Genomic DNA, 19,344 nt, shown 5'->3' with positions numbered 1-19,344 from the left:
CTTGCATGCGCGTTGATGTTTCTTTGGGTTGTTGCGAGAAGATTGCCTCCAAAGGGTGCAGGTCGGGGACGGTCCACAGAGTTCCTCACGGGTTGGGGCGGGGCAGGACTGCTGTCACTGGATCCACTCAACAGTCTCCTTCTTGCATTTGACAGTGGATGATTGGCAGGCGGTCGGATTTCTTGGTTAGTCTGGCCTTCCCTCGTATGACCGTCGGGGTCGACGTGATTGACCGGATCTGCACCGCAGTAGATGTATGTATTCGTGCCATCGACCAACCCGGATGGGTCGGGACTCATCCATCGACACAGCCAAGGGGCATAGTATCGACCTCCGAAATAGTAAAGACTCGTTTCCTGATCTCGACGTTTGGTGGCAAAGCGGAAAGGCTTGGGAATATTCTTGCGCAGGGTCCGATGTGTTGTGCCACCAAAACCGGAATATTCCTCATATGAGATCATCTGTCCCGTGTCGTCGAGCTCCAGGCTGATGGAGCTATGTTCGTCGGCGATCGGATATCGCATGAGTGGCGTGCTGCCGCGATCGGACCAGTGCTCGATGATCAGTAGGGGTTGTTCGGATTCTAGCACGCGCACACTCTCGCAAGATTTCGTCTCGACACCTCTTCCTCCGTACTCGCGATAGACGTCAAAGCCATCGATATAGATGTGCTCGCTCAGCTTGCGGACAGGCTCGTTCGCGCTTCGATATCGTTCGGTGACTTTGCGAGTCCGTTCGCCTGCCGAGTTGTAGACGTACCAGGTCGTCTCTGGCACGCCGGATGAGGTCATTTGCGTTGCGGAACTTCGCATATGATTGAGAATATCCCAGCTGACCTTGGACAAGTGCGGCATTGAGATCGTATTGCCGGCGCTGTCGTATTCATACTTTTCCGTAGTCTTACCGATCGTGGATGTCGCCAACCGATTGCCGGTGAACGTCTCTCCAAGGATGGTCTGTTCGGCATAAGTCATTTTCCGCAGCCAGCCTGAATATTTCGGATCTTCGATCTTGTGGTCGATGCTCAGCATATTATTGTAGATGTCATAAGTGTAGTCCTCAGTATATCTCCTCATGCCAGTGGAATCTGCTTTCAGCCCTTCGGTACCAGGGGCATCCGGTCTGCCCTTTGACTGAGCAATGTCTTCGCGACCGGTAGACTTGATCAATCGACCCAAAGCGTCGTACACATATGCTGAATCAGCGCTCCCAGCGAGCCGAACAATGTCCGGAACTTGCGATGTTCGACTCGCATACGTAATGCGTTGTTGGACGTCTCTCGTGAAAGAAATATCCTGAAGAACGACTCCCTTCAATTGAGCTTGTCTCCGCGACGTTGCTTGTGTAAGAGGATCAAACTCAACTTTGACCACAGTACCGTTACCTTGAGTCTCCGATATCAGTCTTGCATGAGCATCGTATTGCTTGTTGCTGGTCACTGATTTCCATTTCCAGCCTTTGACATCTTTTTCACTTCTGATATTGACTTGTGTTGAGCCGACGAGCCCGCCTCGGAGGTAGGTCGTCTTGGTCACAGTCTCGTCTGGTGCAATACAAGAAGTGATACGATTCAGAGCATCGTAGCGACACGCAGTACGATATATGGCATCCTCAAGAGGGTTGTCGCGCTGCCAATCAAGCTCGGTGGAATATTGCTTTGCCAATTGAACGTCTTTAGACAAGCAATTTCCCTTGAAATCCCAATGAGGTGTAGAGGTAAGTCCAGACTGGTCGTAGTTGCGGACAACATGGCCTTTGTTGTTGAACTCGGAGCTACTGCCGTAAGTAGTCTTGGTCATCATATATTCCTTTGATGTGGAAGCAGTCCGACAAAATACCGCGATGTTCCGGCGAAGTTTATCGTACACATTGCGAAGGCGACCACCATGGTCATTGAATGTTTGGAAAGCCTCGCCTGAAGCAGTGTGCAGCATCCAAGACTCTCCAGAATCCAATGCAAGTTGATGGATCTGTCGTCCAAGCAGATCATACGAGGTGGCGCTGACGAAACGACCCCCAGTGTCTTGGATTTTTGCAGGTTTGTCCACATGATTGAAGACTGTGCGAACAAATGTATTTTGAGAGTCCGTCAGTTTCTTTTGCACGAGAAAGGGGCGGCCCTTGGCGTCGATATGAGTTGTCGATGGCGTACAACCATATGCCTGACTTTGTTTGGCAGCTTGTTTCTCCCGGTTACCATCAGGCAACGTCATTCGGTGCTCGAGCCAACTAGGCGAAAGGCGGTCTTCTGAGAGATCTTTGAGAAAACTCATGGCATACACGTCTTTCTCCAGCGGTAACTCGAGCGTGTCGGAAGCGTCGTAAACGGTGCTATCCCACGGGGTCGGGATGCTTTTAGTCCATGTTCGGTTTGGCGATATAGTAACCACTTCGCGGCTCATCGCGTCATATGCATGAAGTGTACTGACACCCTCCTTCCGACCAAGCACAAAAGCTGAAGAGTTGTCAAAGAAGGGCTCGAAGTTCTCCACGACCAACCCCTTGTTGTTCAGCACTTGCCACGCCGTGCAACGCCAACGAGATATATTTGGAGTATCCTGCGCCGCTTCCGCGATTGCTTTCTTCTGGATCGATCGTCCGAAGCCATCGATGTAGTCGATCACGATTTGCACAGGACTTTCGACGCTGGTGGAAGCATGAACCTCGCGCGATATTTGAGCTGTCCTCACAGGCGATTTCCTGCCATTCGTGCTGAAGCTCCAGATGTCATTGATAACCCTCGTTGATGCCTTACCTAGGAGACGTGGAGCTGCGGCCAATGGATCGTCGAAGAAAGTATTGATCTGATCTTGTGACAGCGGAATGGTTGACTGATCTAATGAGTCACCCTCCCCGCCTTTACCAGAGACTGCAGTTGCCGTGGGATTCCCAAGCGGGTCGAATGCAAATCGTGTCTGGTTTCCGTTGATATCGATGATTTGTCGAGGTTGAAGCACTCTATAATCGGTGATGCTCATGATGCCCTCGTTCAAGGCATTGATCATGGCGGTAGGCGTTAGGTAGAAGGAGTCCCAGTCAATCTTTGACACATTGCCATAGTTATCGACGAAGCGGCGCGGGCTGAAGAAAGCCGACGATGCTAGCGCAAGTTCATCTTTAGGCGTTGCTCCAGGCTGCGGGTGATACAAAGGACCATTCTCCTTTACCCAAAGATTTCCATCTTGCTTCAGATTGACATAACCACCTTCGGCAATGAGAGTGTCGTACCACAATGCCGGGTCTTGCAGTTTCGTCGGCGGCTTCCATTCTGCAAGCATTTGAGGCGTAAGACAAAGATGGTAGGCAGCTCCAGGAAGTGCTAGAGATTCGAGCGTGTTTGTCACATCCGTCAGGTCGTCCTTACGATAACGTATCTCGGTATGTGATACAAGTTGCCTCAAATTGCTGTCTTTGCTTTCAGAATCTTTGAACATGCCGCGAATTTCCGAGGGCACATATCGCTTATCCTTATTGAGAGTTATCTCTCGAGCGAATTTCTTCATTGATAGCGGGGCGGGCAAGCGATATACTCGACCTGGATCGTAGACGTCCTTCGTGAACTCTGTGAACGTGTACTCTATGGTTGTCTTGCCTTGAATATTCTGGTCTGTGGCCGATAATGACAAGTCCGGTTTATTGCGGCCGTAATGAATTTGAGCCTCCTCTGTTACTCTACCGTACTTGTCTCGAGCGAGAACCATGGAGTGACTGATCTTCGGTTCGCTATTCGTCTGTCGCTCCACGTTCGTGACCACAGACTCTCTGTCACTCTTGTGAATGACGGCCATCACTCCGCTCCGAAGGCAGCGTTGCAGAATTTTGATTGTACTGGCATGGTCATTGATCTGGTATGGTGGGCTCGACGTCAGGCTTGCATCCCCTGCAGATACTTCCTCCCTCAATAATGTGCCCCTGAGCGCGCGTGTTGCTTGTCTAGCTTCTTCAGCAGTGATATCGCCTTGTTCATAGACTATGTCATCCTCCATGGAGGACGTGTAACCTACGCTACCCTCCGGGGAGGACGTGGAGGATGATACGGTACTGAGCGGGCGATGATACTCTCTGGCGAGAGACACGCGAAGCTCGTCATGACTCAAGACACCCGTGTGGTACCAAGCTTTTGTGTGAGCAGGCTCGCTGTTTAGACCCGTAGTCCAGTTCGATGCATCTTCAGTACCTGCCACAACATACGATAGATCTGTGTCCCATTGCTCGACCATAGCAAAGCCTGCAAACTCGCAGTCATCATGGTCATATGCACCATGATGGTACGAAAACCGCTGTACAAACTTTCGACCGGTGATGAGGTCGGTCTTGGCAACCGTATCAACGCAATGCACCGGGAACGGGAGACGAGTGAGCCATGGGCTTCCGCTCATCTTGTCTCGAAGATAATACGATGTCGAAGGAGCATATGAGAACTCTGATACCGCCCCGAGGCCATTCGACGCTTTGCAGAGGAGATGTGGCTTGAGGCCTTTTGTAAGGTCGATGTATTGTAGTGATGTTTGGCCTTGGTGTGAAGGGAGATCCGAGGACCACACGAGGCACGATGTCCCATTGCCGAAGAGATCGATCATGGAGAGAGTATGGTTTTGTGTATGTGGAATCATCGTTGACAACGCGATAGGTGTACTGAAGCCGTTGCCTGACTCGTTCAAGTATATCGTGACGATACCATCACGATTGTAGACTAGATCCGTGGTACCAGAGCCATCAATGTCGCCTAGGTAAAGTTTAGTCGGCGAGAAGGCTGCATCGTCGTCGAAGACGGGACTTGCGTCCATGTGGACTGCTTCGCCAAAGGTGCCATTCCCTGTGTTGGGCCAGTACCTCACCAGTCCATTGCGGATCTGTACGAGATCTGACAGGCCATCTCCGCTCATATCCGCCAGATATATCGATTGGTCTTCTTGAGACAAAAGTACAACGGGCGAATCGAGAGTTCCAGGGGCGACAACAACGCGACTGGGCGGATCATATCCTGTTTCGCCTAGCGATCGATACCACATCAGCTCGTTATTCGCAAACACCAACGCGTCCGCTGTTCCATCTCCGGTCATATCTAGATGCCGAACAAAGGTAGCCGAATCAAAGTTCGGGTATTGACTGAAAAGCTTGAACTCATCCCAGACAATCAGGTCCTCACCGGTTCTAGACTCTGGCGCCCGGCTTTTGAAGAATCCTTGCGTAGTGTCGTCCTGACACAGCAAGTCCAGACTTCCGTTGGCACCGACGTCTTGCAAAGACACATTCTGTCCCCTTAACGACGGACGAATCGGGATGCTTTTCAGGGCGCTCAGACGAAGTTCGTAGGTGTTGGCTACCGTCGTGCTTTGTCGAGAACGGCTTGCAGCACTCAAATTCTGCTTCAGATACCATTCGTCTCCAGATGTGATCAGGACACTTGGAATACCCTCTCCCATGATGTCAACCCATGAGACCGTACTTGAACCTAACGACGCGATATCGGAAAAGCTCTCAATGTCATAACAATACTTTGGCTGAACAGCTTGCAACTCTTCTTTTGTCACACCACGAGTGTATTCGAATTGCAAAGGAGGCAAGCCTTGCTTTTCGTATTGCTCCACTGCCACAGGTGTGTCGCTCGGACGCAATTGAGGACTTGCAATGTATCCAATGCTTTGCACCGACTTCAGCTTATAGCAATGAACCGACTCGTGATACATTAGGTCAGTCGAGTGAATGAGATAGTCGGAACAGCCCAATTCTTCTGGAATGTGATGAAACATGAGAATTCGCATACAAACGCGATAGCAACGGACTTCGTAACCAGACCGGTATGATGAATACGGGTCTTTCCTCGCAGACCAAGGATTCTTCTCCTCGGTAGTCGGGACGGATTGATCATGCTCGCCATAATCAAAGATGATCTCAAACATGAATGAGGTCTTGGAGCCGTTAGTCAAGGATCCCATTGCGACCGGCTGACGATTTCCATAGCAGACTTTCTTGAGATAACGCATGCGGCTTCGTACTTGTTTGTTGCGATTTGACTCGCAGGCTTTAAAAAAATCAATGTTGCTGTCATCTTCGGCTTTGTAAAAGAATTGTCGGACATTTCCATAGCAATTGTATTCCTCTGATAAGAGCCATGAAAAGGTCCTCGAGGAAGATTGATCAAAGGATATTCTTGAGTCGGTATTCCTTCCATAAATCGATAATTCATTGTCAGGCGAAAAGACACGCCAGTGGCTGTCATGCCGATTTTCAACGCTCGTCCAGAGCTCGATACGTGAGAATGATTGTTCAAATCGTGGACGATATTGCTTGACGGTATATTTATCAGGAACTTTGACGAAGACGGGCCCAACTTCGCGACCCTGACGCTCAAGACAAGGAACGAGATCACCAAAGGTGGAATGTACGAAGACATCCGAGTCGTCATCATCGATGTATCTCGGGAGCGAGGGATTGGTCTTGCGAGTTATGGCTTGCTCGAATGAATGACTCCAGCCTATTCCGAATGAACCATTTCCCTGCCCAGTGCTATACCGAAGACTTAGAGATGTCGGAAAATCGTTGCGACCCGCAGTGATCTTGATGGGTATTGAGTAAGAGCCCGTTCCTGTAGAATTGTTCATCGCGAAGCTATCTCCCATGCTTCTGAGAGTGCCGCCTCCCGAAGGTGCCACAATGGCCGGCGGGGGGCCAAAGGTGGAAGATGCATCGTTGCTTGATCCCGTCGATGTAGTAGTCTCGCCTGCTTTGTCTTCTGCCATGTTTGTCACTGTATCCTGGAACGAAGTGGAGGCTTGTCTGCAGAGTTGATTGAATAGAAGAGCAGCGGATTGCCTTCATCCACTCGAGATCGTGAGTCGTCAATGATGGAAATGTTGACAAATTTACCGGCGACAAGCACAAGTAAGCACAAAGTCAAGAAGCACGAAAGCGATACTTACCTTCAATGAGCAATTGGCAATTTTTTTGTAAACACAGCCCAAAGCTGGGCTTGAGGTCTAGCAAGATGAACTTGCACAAAACTCACTGCCCCTGCGATGTTCCTTTGCCCAGCAGCTGTACCAGGCCAGGATCGGAACTATGGACGGTGATGATTGTGTATGCGACATTCAAGAGCAGCACCCATTGTCCTCAAGCTGTGTATGAGGCACCACTAATGCATACCAAGTATCGACGAGATCTCATGATGCATATTTGCTTGCAGAGGCACGAGTACCTAACGACGCCACCAATTCGGAATGAGCGCGTGTGGCGCTACGGAAGAGAACCATCTCTACAGTGTAAGGAGTCGACAGCATATCGTGCGGTGTGCTCGTTCCTGATGCGCTCAGATTCATGGTAAGCGAGCTCTTACCTGTCACTATTCTCAAGTGTATACTCCGCAGGTCCGCAATCGCACCACATCGTATGTTTTATGCAGTAGATCGCCTGGCTTGTGGTGCGGGAGAGCCACGTCCCATAGCATGATCGGGTCATCGTGGTTGGAGGATAGCGAAGACAGGCTGCCCACTTATTTGTGCTTCGACGAAGGAAAGATCATTTGATTCAGGCAAAGGTGCTCTCATCCTATCTAGGTAGGCAGGTACTTCTCACAGTAAGTTCTTCAACCTCGCGACTGTGGCAGAACGATGGGAAAGTACGGTGTACTATACGAGCTTCCTTACGCTATACTATTGCTTCTGGACGATACTGTAATGTCGAGCACAAAGGGGTTTTGTGCAGCAAACGATCGGAACACGAACCCTCTCGATGTCGTTACACTCATCTTGACCTTGCTAGGCATACCGCCGAAAGGCAAGTCCGTCAGTTCACATGCATGCAAGAATGACATTATTCCCACATACGGGTTATAAGTCTCGCTTCGGGGGATTGTCTGGATCTCGAAACAGCTTGCAGCATCCTGCGCGGGGGACACAAGCCTTCAGCCAGCCACAGTAAACACACAGCTCTTACAAAACACCTAGATTTAACATCAGGAGATGGCCAAGAGACACCCCATCAATAATACTGATTTCGTATGCATTACCATCAGCCCATCGGAAACACCGAGCGAGGCGTCGATTGTGATACACTATCACAATGTCACTTCCCCAAAACATGCACGTGGCTATGCAGGACCCTTACAATGAGCTCCTGCATCTGCGCGGAGTTACGATACTTGGCCGCAACAGGCCTGATGCCTACAGGTAGATGTACAGTTACACATATGTACTGTGTACTCGTCGTCGTAGCTTCCGACAGGAGGCGCTGTTCTGCCAAGGTAATGACAGTGGTAGTATCCAAGCATAGCATCCGGTCGTCGAAGAAGCCACGCCATTGGGAAGGGAGAATTGGGCAGTCCCTTGATCGTAGCTATTCAAGAAGGGCCTTTCAATAAATCTCTATCTCTCATCGATGTCCAAGTTTGATCCTTAATGCTACTGACAAATCTTCCCAGAGATTCGTTCGGAGACTTTTTGAGCTACCTATACCTATACCCGAATTTCTCATCGTCGCCATTGCACAATGGCTACAGAAGGTGGAACAGTTCCTGCAGATACCGCCAACAATAAACCGACGACACCAGAGACATCACCAAAGCCAGGTGTCGGCAGTGATGCTTCGCACGTACTTCTCGACACTCTGAAGAAAGACCTCCAGCTTTCCTCCCTGAGGGACTATGCCGTGCAAGCAAACAAAGACGAATTGCTGAAATATGTCAACGGCAACAGCGCGCTCTCACGTTCGCTTGGAACGGCCCTTTTCCTGGCCCAACCTACAGGATTCATCCAAGGAATGGTAAATCGAGGGGAGCTGTTGACAGACAATGAAGCCACAAGGACCGACCTAGTTTCGGTGTTGAAACGATTGGACGACAATGCCCTGGCATCAGCACCCTTGAAACGAAAGTTACTCGAGGACGCGCGCCTCATGGACGGTATCGTTGGCCCAAGACGACAGCTCATCTTAGACCAGATTTTGCGTTTGGGCAGGCTTCAAAGCTTCAGCCCTACTCCAGCAGCTCTTGTTGCGCTGTGGACGGTCGGTGCCTCGTCTGCAGCTGCTGTTTCGCGTGTTTCGTTGCCCAATCTAGAGGCGACGCTTCCGGGATTGTCCAAAGATGAGATCGCTGAGATAAAGCGTTTGGCGACCTTCATTACTCAAGCAAATCGAGAGCGGGCATTGAATATTCGCTCCGCTGCTATGTCTTCAATGGCCGAGCCGACTCTTGCTGTGGGCAATCGAGCTTCGCGCGTACGCATAGTCAGAGATAAGCTGATACAGTACGGCATGAATCCTGACTTGGAGAGCCTCTTGGGACCACTTGACTACCGAGTCATAAATGAAAACCAAACAGTCTACAGCCCGACTGCATATTTCGTCGACTTACTACATTATCTCCAAGTACCAGCAAAAGGAAAGTACAAGTTTGACAATAGTCCGGCAGACGTGGAGGCCGATATCTCTGGTACCGTGCTGCAACGACTTCACCGACGTAGACCCGACCTTTTGCATATGGACCTCTCGGCGGACAATACTACAACAATCCTTCCCTACATAGATCTGGTCAATGAAGTGTTAGAATCCTTCGTTGTTCACCTGCCGGAGTACAAGAAGGACGTATCCCAGCCCCGACAAAACATCATTGATGCATACAATGTGAATGGTCGCGATTCGGAAGACCTTCTCTCCCAACCCCAGAATTTCAAAAGTGAGGCATATCGGCAACTGGCAAGTGCTGTTTATCCAACCAGTCTTCCTTATCATCAGCCATTGGACGCACAGCGCGCTTTTCTCTCCTTTCTGGGAGTCACTAGGGCTGAGCTTGTCAAAGAATTTCGACCGAAAGCTTCCGAGCTCATCGATGGCACCAAACGCCTACAGCTTGGAAAAGGTCAAGCTGCCATTTCTCACAAGCATGATCAGAACGATGTGGACGACGACGCCGACGAGCGCCTGGTCAAACTCCAAGAGCGAGCTTTACGCGCTCAAGAGTATTGCGAAGTACTTGGATTGTGCCAGGAAGAATTTCTCATCTGGACCAAAGGCGTGTTCTGGCAGAAGGAGCACTTCGCCCATACTGAGGGCCTCAAGGAGGTCGCAGATGAGGCGTATCGTCGTCGAATCGGCCTTAAAGATCCCTGGCAGTACTGGGGATTCAAGACCATTCAGGAACTCACGTCTGCAGAGTCGGGCGCCAGTCTCGTCAAAGCGGAGCTCCTGCCCCGACTGGGAATCAAATACGCTGACCTACTCGAGATCATCCAGACCAAATTCTGTAATCCGTGCTTTCCGACTGGTCGAGACAAGCTCATTGTGGAAGCACTTCATCTCAGCTATCGACACTTGCAATTATATACAGACACGAATGATGCGCGGTCGTTCGAGAAGATGGCACAAGCACTTTCTTCGAATACTCAGCTGATGAGATTTTTCCCCATTGATACTAAATCTGGACCAATTGCGTCTGGTGCTATAGCGCCGCACATCTTAGCTCTCCGTAATTGGCTAGCCAAGCACTTTGCCCTCGTGGGCAGAATGGCCGTGTTGGAAAAGGGCGAAGGCCCTAAGCTTCGAATTACGGGGGACATCTATGCTGCTGGATCTAGGGAAACGACTCTTTTCGGTACTCTCACATCCGATGGTCTCATCAGAAAGCCAAGCGGCGAGCGTGTAGGCTCCGTCGATGTCGATGGCCTGGTGTCGTATGGCGCTCCTTCACAAGACTACACACTCAACAATGCCTTTCCGGATTACAGCTTCACCGTGAAAGCTACTGACGGGAAGACTTGGCAGATTATCCAAGGCGTGCTCTGCAAATCGTCACCTTTGGAGACAAACGACCTCTGGGTGCAAGACGCCACCCTCGGAGGCACTGCCAACATCGATCATGTGCGGTTGGTACATCTCGATGGTTCGCCGCTTTCGGTCGACGAATGGGACCGTATTCATGTTTTCACCCGAGTCTGGCGCACCCTTGCCTGGTCTGTTCAAGAAGTTGACAGGGCTCTGAGCATACCACTTCCAGCGACAAGCTCTAGTGACCCAGGCCCTTCTGATATTCCCGGTGGTATTAATGCGGACGTTATTCATACTCACGATGAAGATGCAATCAAGTTCAACGACTTTGTTGACTCGGATTTTTCCAATATACCCTCCGAGGACGAGGAAGAACATGTTCACGCGCCGGCTGATGTTTCATTTGGTACCGTGGAGCAGCTGGCTGCGATCAAGCGCATTGTCGAGCTCACCGGCGTTTCAATTGAGCAGATCCTGACTTTGTGGACACCTATAACGGCAGCTGGCCCGAAATCTCAATACGATCGGCTTTTCAACCGCCGTAATCTTCGAGACATTGATAATTCGTTCAAGCCTGACAACAATGGCAATTATTTCACTGACCCTTCCGTAACCATTACTTCTCAAAGGTTGACAGTGATTGCAGCTCTCAACATTCGCAACACCGATCTTGACTATCTCCTAGGCAAGACTGCGGATGACAAGGAGAGGAAATATGCTATCGAGGACAAGCTCAATCTCAAGAGTATCTCACAAATCTACAGCTATGCCTTGCTGGCCAGGATCCTTTCCGTCAAGATCAATGATTTGTATCAGATCTTCCAAGGCTTTGGTTCCGGGGCTCGCGGGAGCCCCTGTCGGACACCAGCCGAAACCCTAAATTTTCTTGAACGCTGGCGCAAAATTGTCGACTCTGGCATCCCGTGGTCGGAGTTGCGTTTCGTCGTGGATTCGGTGTCAACGCCTAATGATACTTTGGCGCTGACGCAGATCGGCTCACTCAAGATTACAAAGCAACTCGTTGACGGCGCCTTGGCTATTCAGAAAGAATATGGCCCTGGAAAAGATGATATTGAGACTGCCAGGACGCGTATGGGAAAGCTCCTGGACGACGCCACAGTGGAGAAAGTAGTGCAGTTGCTACAAGGGACGATCTCCTCGGAAGCCGCCGATGCTCCCTATCTCGACGTGGACACAGCTAAGAGCCTGAACGCGAAGCTAGCGGAACTTACCCACAACAAGGTCACGTATTTTGCCACAGGGCCTGCAAAAATTACAGCCACTGAAAGTAAGCTTTCAGATAATCCCAAGGGTATGCTCAAAGTGTGTGGAATTCTCAGCGACAGGGAGTACAACTTGGCCCTGGACGCGGTCAGACTATTAGCAAACCCCGATCTTTCCGCCTCGGGTATGCGCAGGTCTAGCCGGCGCAGCGCGCGAAGCTCGGAGGCACAGTGGAAGAGATGCTTTGCCCAGGTCCGGCAGAACCCGATAACGATCTTCCAAGAGACACTTATGGGAGTTCTACCCGCCAGCCTCATTGAAGAGGAAATATCTGGGGTGAATCGCAACATTCTCGCTCCTGATTACCCTGCTCCGGCGGCGAAGCCACCGTCACCGGCCAAGCCTTCACCACCGGCCAACGGAGAGAAAATCACAGCCGAGAACCTAGCTATCAAAGCAAACGGCTTGAGTACGAATGAGCCGAGACTGGATGTTTTACCACGAGCTAGTAGTCGTGCCCCATCGACGGTTGTTGTACGTCACGAAGCTGGCGCAGGCTCGTTCAGAGGCTTTTCTCAACCTCAACGAGATTCCCGAAGTCTCTATTCCTACGACGACATGGAGTTCATGAGCGACGAAGACGAATACGATATCGAAGCCTTCGAAGATGACCATGAAGAAGAAGAGGAGTATCAGTCGGATACACGAACTCCAGCTTTCAAAATACGGTTCTTTCTGGAGCAGTTTACCCCTTTCTTGCAGAGAAGACTTACTTATAACTCCATTGTGGAGACTCTAGCCTCCGTGTCCGGGTTCAGCGATGCCGATCTTGCCCGGACCCTGCTTGAGAGTGTCATAACACCTCACGATCCCCAAGCCGCACCTCAGCGCGTGATCAAGAACAAAATCTCGGAACTTCTTGAGAAACTACTCCCGCAAACGATTTCCAATGCTCCTGGCGCAAGATCGACCAGCAGGACAGGTCCGTCGAGGACAGAGAAGATCGCTGACATGACGGAGAAGCTCTACGCCAATGTCTATGATCGGTTTGTGAACAAGCGACCCGGCACGTTCAGCTTGATTGAAGAGATCATGTCGATTACCCAACAAAAGTACTTAAGCTCTAGCACTCTCCTCGATCAGATCGTTTCTTTGGCACCTGCGCCGCCACAATCGGCAATCGACTTCGTGCTAAAGTCGGTTTCCGACAGCGTCAACTGCTGGCAAGGATATTTTGTGCCGCCCGAATCGGTCAAGGCCGTCTTCATCGTGACCCAGCCAGAGAAGCCTGAAGATCTGCGCATCACCGAGTTTTCATACACTAGTCAACTAGATGCATCCTTGTTCTTGTCAACGAGTGGCCGACTGATCACTTTCAAACGCATCGAGGCATCTGGCACCACCAGATACGAAAGTGATCCTGTCCAGTTCAATAGCGATAAGAAGTATGCCATTCGACTTCCCGGATCTTGGCTGAAGAACGTCAATCATGAATTCCTCTGGCGAACTTCTGAGACTGGCCGGGCAGAAGATGTTCCCAAGAAGTCCTTCCGCGCTTGGTGGAAAGGCTACCTTTGTCCCTCGATCCACGATGTTTACTCTTTTGCGGTGAGCACTGGGGCTAACAATGCGGTCATGATCCTGAACAATGATCGTCAGACGTTCACACAGAAAGAAGGTCAGGCAGAGATCTGGTCGAGCGAGCTGTCACAGAAACTTGACGCCTCAAGCTTAAATACACTCGAGCTGCATGGCTGTGCTATTTCCGACCTCAAATGGAAGATCGGTGGAAACCAGCGTTCTGCGATCCCTGAGACTGCCCTTCTGCCAGATCTTGCACCCGCGCAGATGTATCTTATCTTCCTGAAGATGAAGAAGCTGGCTTTGTTTTTCAAATCGTTCCGTCTAGGATCACGCGAAGTATTGTTCATGAGATCGCAGGGATTGCCACAAGATGTGAAACCCAGCCTCAACTTCGATGGCATCCACAATGTCCAAGAATGTATCAGGATCCAAAATTACCTCGCTCTCAAAAAGGCGCTTCCGACTACTGCGCCGCGTTCACTGATCGACTTGTTCAGCTGGGCGGACGACAATAAGGATGAAAAGCCGACGCAAGACGAGCTGAGATTTCAAATCTGCTCCGCTACAAGCTGGCCGGAAGAAAGCGTTTCGCACATGCTCACCAAGCTCAACTACACCACCGGAACGCCGAAGGACTTCCGTGACGCGGAGATCTTGGCTCGTTTCCAGCGATCGATCAAGCTCTCGCAAAAGCTCGATGTCGACATCGCTACATTAATCGGCTGGGCGAGTCCCATGGGCACTGCATCTGACGAATACTCCGCATACCACGTAGTTTCTCAGGACATCCAGCGTATCGCCAAATCACGTTTCGACGCTGATACGTGGGTGAAGGCTGTCCGTCCGATCAACAACAAGTTGAGAGAAAAGCAGAGTCAATCTCTCGTGAGCTATCTCTTGGTTCAGGAGGAGCTCACCAAAGATAACGAGATCCATGACGCGGACGACCTTTTTGAATATTTCCTCATCGACGTACAAATGACGTCTTTGATGGAGACCTCACGTGTGGTGCAAGCTACCTCGAGCGTCCAATTGTTCATTCAACGATGCTTCCTGGGTCTCGAAGAAGATCGTGGTGTGCCGAGCGATGCTCTCGACCGCAAACGTTGGACTTGGATGGAGAAATATCGCGTTTGGGAAGCCAATCGCAAGATCTTCCTCTACCCCGAGAACTGGATCGATCCAGCTTTGCGTGACAACAAGACACCGCAGTTCTTGGAGCTCGAGTCGGAGCTCATGCAGAAGAATCTCTCGAGCGACACCGTTGACACGAGCATTCGGCGCTATGTCTCGAATGTTGCCAATATTTCCAACGTACAAGCTGTGGCTATGTATGTGGAGAAAGCCGACGGATACAAGCCGCAGCGCATTCACGTTTTCGCTCGCACGATCGCCTCGCCTTTTCTCTATCTTTATAACAATTTCACGTACGCCGCAGCCGCTTCGGGCTACTGGGCCGGCTGGGAAGAGATCAAGATCGAGATCCCCTTGATCGCCGGCATCGCGCGGTGGATAAAAGTCAAGTCTGACGGCGCCAAGGAAAAACCTACGTTCAGCTATGATGATGCTAAAGAGGTCCCCTACTGCGGTAGCCACCTCGCACCTTATATGTTTCGCGGAAGACTTTTGCTCTTCACATTAGAGGTAACCAGTCGTGCAGTGGCCGCAAATACGAAAGACGATCCACCCGAACAAAACTATGATATTCGCCTGAGCTGGACAGAACGTCGAGACGGCGTATGGACCACACGAAAGTTGTGTCCGGATCCGGTCGTTCACACGCCCACCAGGACGGTTGTCAAAAAAGATGAGATCAAGCTTGCTGCATTGAACTTTGTGCATCCTGGCCAGTATGCGCTTGTCCCGAGTCTTCAAGGCACCGTGCCAGGAAGTGGAGTCATCCTATCTTTGGTATCTGCAATCGGATCCAAAGAAAAGCTTGGCACCTGGCTCTTTGACGGCGGCCAGCTTTCTAAATCTTCCGAGGAAGTCACTTCCTTGGACAAATTTCAGTACACCAATTTGTCCTTTGGCATTATCGAAGAGACGTCGACCAATGCACCATATATGGCTTCGCTTCAATTGGATGGTTCCTTTGATACCAGTGCACTCGCGGTGCCACGGATCGAGGCTTCATCCTCGTCACGATCTAAATTTGACGACAAGTTTGGCCCGTCTATCATTTATGACAACGCCGTAGAGAAAAAGAAGGAAAGCTTCTACAATGCAATCGTGGGTGACCTCATGGCTGAATTGGCAGGTTCCACTGATTGTAAAAGGCTCGTCGAAAAGTTGGCTGACGGAATCGTCAATGACAAAAATCTACTCGATCTAGGCTCGTCAGGGGTGACCACGGCACTCGTCAATAGATTTGGTGCTTCCTCCGACGCTCTTGATGCGTCACAGCTGAAGGACACCAGAACACTGAGCTTCAATGAGCGGTCGAAGCTCTATTCCATCTACAATTGGGAGCTTGGGCTGCATATACCCATGCTTATGGCCGACAAATTGCTGCAATGTCAGCAATATGAAGCAGCACTCAAAATTTGCCAGCTCATTTTCGATCCGTCCGTCAGTAAAGGGGACAACGGTGTGGATGCTCGAAGATGCTGGAAGTTTGCACCATTCCGCGCGGCCAGCACTGCATCTATCGAGGATATGTTTGTCAAGCTGGCTACCACCCGCGAAGAGTAAGTTTGCCACCATCTGCTGTCATATACATACGTGGTTAACCTTCTCATAGCGAGAACATGCGCATCAAAGAGTGGGCAGATCACCCGTTCCTGCCTCACTTGGTAGCCCGATCCCGACCTCAGGCCTACATGAGATGGGTCGTCAGCACCTACATCAAGATTCTCATCGCCTGGGGAGACTCCCTGTTCAAGCAAGAGACGCTTGAAAGTATTCCTCAAGCCATTCAATTATACGTGTTGGCTTCACATGTCTATGGGCCACGAGGACAGCCAATCCCGCAGGAGAAGCCACTCAAGCCAGAGACCTTTTGGAGCCTTTGCAAGCGATACGATCCATTCTCCAATGCTTTGGTGGAGCTTGAGCAATCCTTCCCTTACAGCAACCAAACGCCTCTAGCTGCAGGTATGACAGCTGATGATGGTGACTTGTACCAATCTACTATTTTTGGCTCGGCCGAGACCCTCTATTTTGCGATCCCTGACAATCCCAACATTCGTGCCCTGGCGGACACGATCGATGATCGGCTTTTCAAGATTCGCCATTCGCAGGACATCAACGGCGTTTTCAGAAAGCTTCCTCTCTTTGCGCCACCCATTGACCCTGCTCTACTTGTACAAGCAGCTGCTCAAGGCTTATCCCTTGGCAGCGTACTGCAAGATCTGCAAGGCCCATTGCCGAATTGCAAGCTCACACTTCTCATATCGAAAGCTTTCGAGCTCATCAACGAAGTGCGTGGTCTAGGTCAGGCGCTCCTCTCTATCCGTGAAAAGAAGGATTTCGAGCGATTAGCCGTGCTACGACAACGACATGAGGTTGCGTTGCAGAAAACCTCAATGGAGATGAAAAACATGCAATTGAAAGATGCTCAGCAGTCTCTCGAGAACCTTCAAACCGCTCGCAACGGCGCCGTTAGCAGGCTCTTGTACTATTTGCAGCTCGTTGGTGGAGATTTGTCAGCCGTACCCGATGCCGAGCGCGAATTTCAGGAGCTGGATGCCCGGATCGGAAAGCCGATCATGGAGGGTGGACTTGGTCTTTCGAGTCTTGAGCTTTCGTCTATGGAGAACAACGAGAAAGCCCATATCGTCGGTGCCACGGCGAGCGGTGTCTTGGCTGCTGCCGGTATCCTGGAAGTTTTGCCACAAACATCGGTGCAAGGTCAACCGTTGGGTGTCGGCATCACTACCGAATTCGGTTCGAGAAACATTGCCGCAGGAGTGAAAGTGGCATCTAGCATTATCGGGCTCGCTGGCGAGATAATTGGTCAGAAAGCGGGTATGATGGCGACAAAGGCAGGCCACGAGCGAGCCCTCCAGGAGCGCGTATCTCAGGCCAATGCAGCTGGACACGAAGTGGTCAATGTTAACAAACAGATCATTTCGGCCAAGATTCGCGTCGACATGGCACAGAAAGAGATTGCCATGCAACAACAACAGATGGATCAGAGCGAAGAAATTTCAACCTTCCTTCGTGAGAAATATTCAACAGCTGATCTCTACGGATGGATGGATGGTGTCACCAAGACTCTGTACCATCAATATTACACTGAAGCTTTCGCATTGGCGAAGAAAGCAGAACTGGCATATCGCTACGAACGCCCGCAAAAGTCCTCTGATGCATACATTCAAGCTGGATACTTTGATTCGGCACATGACGGCTTGCTAGCTGGTGAGAATCTCTTCCGCGACCTCAAGCGTCTGGAGCGTGCTTATTTGGAAGAACGTGGCCATTCCTTCGAGGTGACTAAGTCGTTCTCGCTGCGAATGCTTGACCCGGCACAACTACTGCTCCTCCGCCAGAGTGGTGAATGCGAGATCGTCCTCCCAGAGCTTCTCTTCGATATGGACTTCCCAGGGCAGTACATGCGTCGAATCAAATCCGTCAGCGTGACTGTCCCTTGTGTTGTTGGACCGCACACTGCACTCAACGGCACGCTGACCCTGACATCGAGTGAATACCGCATCAGTCCAGCACGACCCGACTCATATACCAAGGATGCGGATGACAGCAACGGCACCGGTAGTGGTGGTCGTTTCGCGTCTGTGACCGCGCCAATCTCGGCCATTTCCGTGAGCAACGCACAGAACGACTCAGGTGTCTTCCAACTCGACTTTAGCGATTCCAGTACGCGATACCTTCCCTTTGAAGGGGCTGGGGCCATCTCGAAATGGACGCTAGAATTGCCCGAGCTTCGACAATTCGACTACGAGACAATTTTCGATGTCGTACTGCAGATGCGTTATACTGCACTCTTCGATGGAGGTCTCCGCGGGGGTGCGCACAAAGCCGTCGTCGATGCTTTCAAAGTCGCGACCGAGTCTACCGCAATCATAGGCCGTACAGCCATCTTTGACGTCCGTGCAGAATATGCCACGGCATGGGCGAGCCTTCGGAAAGACGTGAAGACAGAACAAAGGTTGAATCTAGGAGATCTTTCCACGCGTCTGCCCTTCTTTGCCCGGCAGCCAGGCCTCAATCGCAAGGTCAAGAATGTCACGCTCTCTATGGACGTGGCTATACTTGGTGCAAATATCTCTATGGGGGCTGGTGAACCGGCGCCTTTTGATGTCAAAAAGACTCCCGTCATCGCCAGCGAGTTGAAGGACAAACCATTTGGAACAGATTGGACGTTGTCAATCACTCTGGGCGATGATGGCAAACCTAGCAGGTGTATGCTGCTGGTCGAGTACGGTGTTGACCTTCCGTAGGTGCAAAAGCGTTCGACTTCGGACTTTTGCGTGATGATAAGACGTCTGTAGCTGTCAATGTGCACTAGTTCAAGTCATGTTCTCAATAACGCTTTCAGCGTACAATTCCTGGCAACCGCCTGTAATCGACTGTTGAATTCCTGTGAGAATTCGTGGGGCGTCCCATGGATGCCTTCAATACGTATGATTAGCAAGTCTAAACGCGGAGACACGGCTTTGGGAATGGCTCGTCGTGTTGATTTCAATAGAACCTGTAAACTGTGCAGTGCAGCTCGTATTCCTTGTAAACTCAATGTGTGACCATCGTCGGGGCTCTGTGAAAGTATGTCCGGCTTCGAGTCCCTGCGCTGCAAGCGTGTAGATGTAGACTTCA

General features: G+C 50.8%; 3 protein-coding genes across 3 annotated transcripts; 2 read left to right on the top strand and 1 right to left on the bottom strand.

The window, feature by feature from the left end:
- Positions 1 to 209: 209 nt before the first annotated feature.
- On the bottom strand, positions 210 to 6,743 carry K489DRAFT_357526 (SpvB-domain-containing protein; the record flags this gene model as incomplete). Its single annotated transcript, XM_033602560.1, has 2 exons — positions 210 to 3,937; positions 4,043 to 6,743. Coding segments are annotated over 2 exons (6,429 nt in total), but the record flags the coding sequence as incomplete, so codon positions are not given.
- Positions 6,744 to 7,917: 1,174 nt separating this feature from the next.
- Positions 7,918 to 8,379, top strand: K489DRAFT_225972 (uncharacterized protein). Its single transcript, XM_033599770.1, has 2 exons — positions 7,918 to 8,190; positions 8,259 to 8,379. Exons 1-2 carry the CDS (start codon positions 8,000 to 8,002, stop codon positions 8,269 to 8,271), a joined length of 204 nt encoding a protein of 67 aa, XP_033460193.1. The 5' UTR covers positions 7,918 to 7,999; the 3' UTR covers positions 8,272 to 8,379.
- Positions 8,380 to 8,487: 108 nt separating this feature from the next.
- K489DRAFT_410215 (uncharacterized protein) lies at positions 8,488 to 18,971 on the top strand (the record flags this gene model as incomplete). The annotated part of the gene is made up of 2 exons (XM_033607680.1): positions 8,488 to 16,259; positions 16,313 to 18,971. 2 exons carry the CDS (start codon positions 8,488 to 8,490, stop codon positions 18,969 to 18,971), a joined length of 10,431 nt encoding a protein of 3,476 aa, XP_033460192.1.
- Between the last annotated feature and the right edge of the window lie 373 nt (positions 18,972 to 19,344).

This window comes from Dissoconium aciculare (assembly GCF_010015565.1).
Source record: "Dissoconium aciculare CBS 342.82 unplaced genomic scaffold K489scaffold_6, whole genome shotgun sequence".
NCBI lineage: Eukaryota > Fungi > Ascomycota > Dothideomycetes > Mycosphaerellales > Dissoconiaceae > Dissoconium > Dissoconium aciculare.
The sequence above is the reverse complement of the archived record's forward strand: the minus strand, read 5'-3'. Positions and strand labels throughout refer to the sequence as shown.